At 29.6% G+C, this 5,203-nt stretch overlaps 1 protein-coding gene across 1 annotated transcript in view; it reads right to left on the bottom strand.

Moving 5' to 3' along the window:
• Nucleotides 1-2,360: 2,360 nt before the first annotated feature.
• LOC147470118 (uncharacterized) overlaps nt 2,361-5,203 on the bottom strand; it is a 13,226-nt gene continuing 10,383 nt past the window's right edge. Inside the window, exons 4-6 of the mRNA XM_086545802.1 lie at nt 5,086-5,203; nt 3,076-5,002; nt 2,361-2,449 (exon numbers count right to left, since the gene is read on the bottom strand). The exon at nt 5,086-5,203 is cut by the window's right edge and continues 1,835 nt beyond it. Of these exons, the coding sequence (XP_086401928.1) occupies nt 2,361-2,449; nt 3,076-5,002; nt 5,086-5,203 (2,134 nt within the window). The remainder of the gene's footprint in view (nt 2,450-3,075; nt 5,003-5,085) is intronic.

The raw sequence follows: 5,203 nt of genomic DNA on the forward strand, positions 1-5,203 counted from the left end.
ATAATAACAATAATAATAATAAGTAGTGAATAATATAATAATAGGGGATAATATAATATAGGGATTATTAAGAATAAGTATCAAAAGATTAATATTATTAGATGATAAAAATAATAATAATAATAATATCCATTATGGATAATCTAATATAATCTAATGATAATCAAAATGATAATCATAATGATACTCTTAATGATAATCATAAAGATAACATAATGTAGAAATCAATAATGTTAACATAATGAATTCATAATGATAATCATTATGATAATCATAATAATCATAATGATTAATAATAATGATAGATATAAGTATGATAAGAAAATATTTTAATAATGAAAAAACAATAATAATCCTAATGATAATCATAACAATCAAAATGATAATCAAAATACTCATAAAGATAATCATAATAATCATAATGATAATCAGAATAATCATAATAATGCCATAATAATCATATTAATGAAATAATAATGATAGATATAAGAATGATGAGAAAATAATTTATAATGATAACAACTTAATAAGCATAATGATAGAATTTATGACAATAGCATTGATATAAAAACAAATATAAAGGTAATAGGAATGATGATTAAATGATATTGGCAATAATAATGTCATTAGCAATGATCATAAAAATTATTAGATTGCCAACAATAATAAAAATGGCAATAATGATTAGCCAAATTAATCATTACCATCATCATAATCATTACCATTATAACTATCAATAACATAATTGTCTTTATACTATCATCATCGTTTGTGTTATTATCATCATCATCATTGTTATCACTTTTTACCATTGTTACCATTGTCATATAGTTATCTTGCCAATATCATCATGAATGACATTACAATCGATTTTAATATAATCACCATTACTATCACCATTTTATTATCAACATTATTACTGCCATCCTATTTATTGTTTTTATCGCTGTGTTTATGAATACCATCTCTACTCGCATATTATTACTATCATTGTTTTCGCTATTAGCACCACCTTCATTACTACTGTTGATGTAATCATTATCACTGTCATCATTATCAGCCATTAATAGAGGTACACTTGAGACATCAAGTCACAATTTTCCTCCAATTGTAACAAGTCCCGGAGGATGAAGAGGCATGGCGATGCGCCTTCCGCGTCCCCAAAAGAACATCCCTCCTCCCGCTGAGATGTTTTAGTATTGTATTATTATTATTATTATCATTATTATTTATGAATATTATCATAATTATTGTTATTACGAATTAGAATTATCATTATAATCATGATTATCATTATTATCATTATATTATTATTATTTTATTATTATTATTATTATTAAGTATATCATTATTTATTAGTGTATTATTATTAATATAATTATGATGATTAATTAGTGATCAGTATTAGGATCATTAGTATTAGCATTATTATTATTATTATTATTAGATAGCATTTTATCGTATATGATTATTATTATTGTTCTTTAGTATTATTATTATTTCTTTATTATATTTTTAGTGTCATTATAGTATTGATTATTGTCCATTAGTAAGTGTATTATTGCCATTAATGATTACTATTATTATTATTATTGTCATCATCTTCATGTATTATTAGTAGCATTTTGGTCTTCATCTTTATTATTATTATCATTATCATTAGGCGATCATCCTACATGTGAAATTTTTTCTGCTTATTTTGGCTAGTGTCATTGCTTCTGTTTGTATGTGATGGAATCCTCTGAGTTTGTTCTTAATAATCTTCTTCAGAATCATAATTTACATGATAACGATAATAATATATTTCTTTATTCTTGCATTATTGTCTGTGTCATTATCAATACATCAGATTATTTATTTTATCTTGTATCTCTCATGTATATATAATATATAGACATATATATATAATATATATAATATATATATATATATATATAATATATATAATATATATATAAAGATAATATAGATATATAAATATATATATATGTATATATATAAATAATATATGTATAATATAAATACATAATAGATTTATATATAAATTTAGATATAATGTTAAAATTTAAAAAATATAATGTGTGTGTTGTGGTGTGTGTGTGGGTGTGTATATCTTGATATATATATATATATAGATATATATATGATATATATATATATATATATATAAAATATATATTTATATATTATTAGTTTGCAAATTTCCTGTAATATATATTATATATGTATATATATACATATATATATATATATATATATATATATACATATATATATATATATATATATATATATATATATATATATATATATATATTATTAGTTTGCAATTTCCTGTATTTTGTTGGAATGTATGTAGTTTAGTGCTTCTTTGATGGCATATAATTCTGCTTGTATACTTTGTGGGGTGTCATTGCTGTCACCTTTTTATCTTCTATGTATATGGCTGCTATTTTTTGTATACACTTGTAAACATATTTTGTTCTATGTAGTGTTTTCTAGTAAATTAAATTATTTTATCATTTTATCATGCAAGATGTAAATAAGATGATTTACAGCAATAATGGAACGGATGATACGTAATAGGGAAAGCTAAACAGCAAAGCTAACGAGATATGATATACTGTAGGTATATCGAGAACGCTAAGGAAACGCTGACAACGCACAGTGTATGAAATACTGTAAGTCACTAAGGTACTAGACACAAATCTAACTGGAGTCACTTGAGGATCCCAGGTGTATGTGTGCAATCACACACACACACACACACACACACACACACACACACACATATATATATATATATATATATATATATATATATATATATATATATATATATATATATATATATATATATATATATAATGATAATAATAATAATAATAATAATAATAATAATAATAATGAAAAAGATGATAACGAATGCGATATAAAAATGATGATTACGATTTTGATAATGAACTTGATCAGAAATATGAGAATAGCATTCATCATTATGATTATGAAAATGGTAGTAGTGATAATGAAAAAATGATGATGATACTAGTGAGAAGGCCATTTTGCAAACCTCACAGCTATACGGCTTCTCCTTTGTATGTACTCTCATATGCATTACTAGATGTTGTTTATGTGAGAAGGCCATTTCGCAAACCTCACAGCTATACGGCTTCTCCTTTGTATGTACTCTCATATGCATTACTAGATGTTGTTTCTGTGAGAAGGCCATTTTGCAAACCTCACAGCTATACGGCTTCTCCTTTGTATGTACTCTCATATGCATTACTAGATGTTGTTTCAGTGAGAAGGCCATTTTGCAAACCTCACAGCTATACGGCTTCTCCTTTGTATGTACTCTCATATGCATTACTAGATGTTGTTTCAGTGAGAAGGCCATTTTGCAAACCTCACAGCTATACGGCTTCTCCTTTGTATGTACTCTCATATGCATTACTAGATGTTGTTTCAGTGAGAAGGCCATTTTGCAAACCTCACAGCTATACGGCTTCTCCTTTGTATGTACTCTCATATGCATTACTAGATGTTGTTTCAGTGAGAAGGCCATTTTGCAAACCTCACAGCTATACGGCTTCTCCTTTGTATGTACTCTCATATGCATTACTAGATGTTGTTTCAGTGAGAAGGCCATTTTGCAAACCTCACAGCTATACGGCTTCTCCTTTGTATGTACTCTCATATGCATTACTAGATGTTGTTTCAGTGAGAAGGCCATTTTGCAAACCTCACAGCTATACGGCTTCTCCTTTGTATGTACTCTCATATGCATTACTAGATTTTGTTTCTGTGAGAAGGCCTTTTCGCAAACCTCACAGCTATACGGCTTCTCCTTTGTATGTACTCTCATATGCATTACTAGATGTTGTTTCAGTGAGAAGGCCATTTTGCAAACCTCACAGCTATACGGCTTCTCCTTTGTATGTACTCTCATATGCATTACTAGATGTTGTTTCAGTGAGAAGGCCATTTTGCAAACCTCACAGCTATACGGCTTCTCCTTTGTATGTACTCTCATATGCATTACTAGATGTTGTTTCAGTGAGAAGGCCATTTTGCAAACCTCACAGCTATACGGCTTCTCCTTTGTATGTACTCTCATATGCATTACTAGATGTTGTTTCAGTGAGAAGGCCATTTTGCAAACCTCACAGCTATACGGCTTCTCCTTTGTATGTACTCTCATATGCATTACTAGATGTTGTTTCTGTGAGAAGGCCTTTTCACAAACCTCACAGCTATACGGCTTCTCCTTTGTATGTACTCTCATATGCATTACTAGATGTTGTTTCAGTGAGAAGGCCATTTTGCAAACCTCACAGCTATACGGCTTCTCCTTTGTATGTACTCTCATATGCATTACTAGATGTTGTTTCAGTGAGAAGGCCATTTTGCAAACCTCACAGCTATACGGCTTCTCCTTTGTATGTACTCTCATATGCATTACTAGATGTTGTTTCAGTGAGAAGGCCATTTTGCAAACCTCACAGCTATACGGCTTCTCCTTTGTATGTACTCTCATATGCATTACTAGATGTTGTTTCAGTGAGAAGGCCATTTTGCAAACCTCACAGCTATACGGCTTCTCCTTTGTATGTACTCTCATATGCATTACTAGATGTTGTTTCAGTGAGAAGGCCATTTTGCAAACCTCACAGCTATACGGCTTCTCCTTTGTATGTACTCTCATATGCATTACTAGATGTTGTTTATGTGAGAAGGCCATTTTGCAAACCTCACAGCTATACGGCTTCTCCTTTGTATGTACTCTCATATGCATTACTAGATGTTGTTTCTGTGAGAAGGCCTTTTCACAAACCTCACAGCTATATGGCTTCTCCTTTGTGTGTATTCTCATGTGTGTTACTAGACTCTGTTTTTGTGAGAAGGCCATTTTGCAAACCTCACAATCATATGGCTTCTCCTTTGTATGTACTCTCATGTGCCTTACTAGATCCTGTTTCAGTGAGAAAGCCATTTTGCAAACCTCACAGCTAATGGCTTCTCCTTTGTATGTACTCTCATATGCATTACTAGATTTTGTTTCTGTGAGAAGGCCTTTTCGCAAACCTCACAGCTATACGGCTTCTCCTTTGTATGTACTCTCATATGCATTACTAGATGTTGTTTATGTGAGAAGGCCATTTTGCAAACCTCACAGCTATACGGCTTCTCCTTTGTATGTACT

The sequence above is a fragment of the Penaeus japonicus genome, unplaced genomic scaffold (genome assembly GCF_977035675.1).
Source record: "Penaeus japonicus unplaced genomic scaffold, GWHDUDI00000001_assembly GWHDUDI00000017, whole genome shotgun sequence".
In the NCBI taxonomy this organism is placed as follows: Eukaryota; Metazoa; Arthropoda; class Malacostraca; order Decapoda; family Penaeidae; genus Penaeus; species Penaeus japonicus.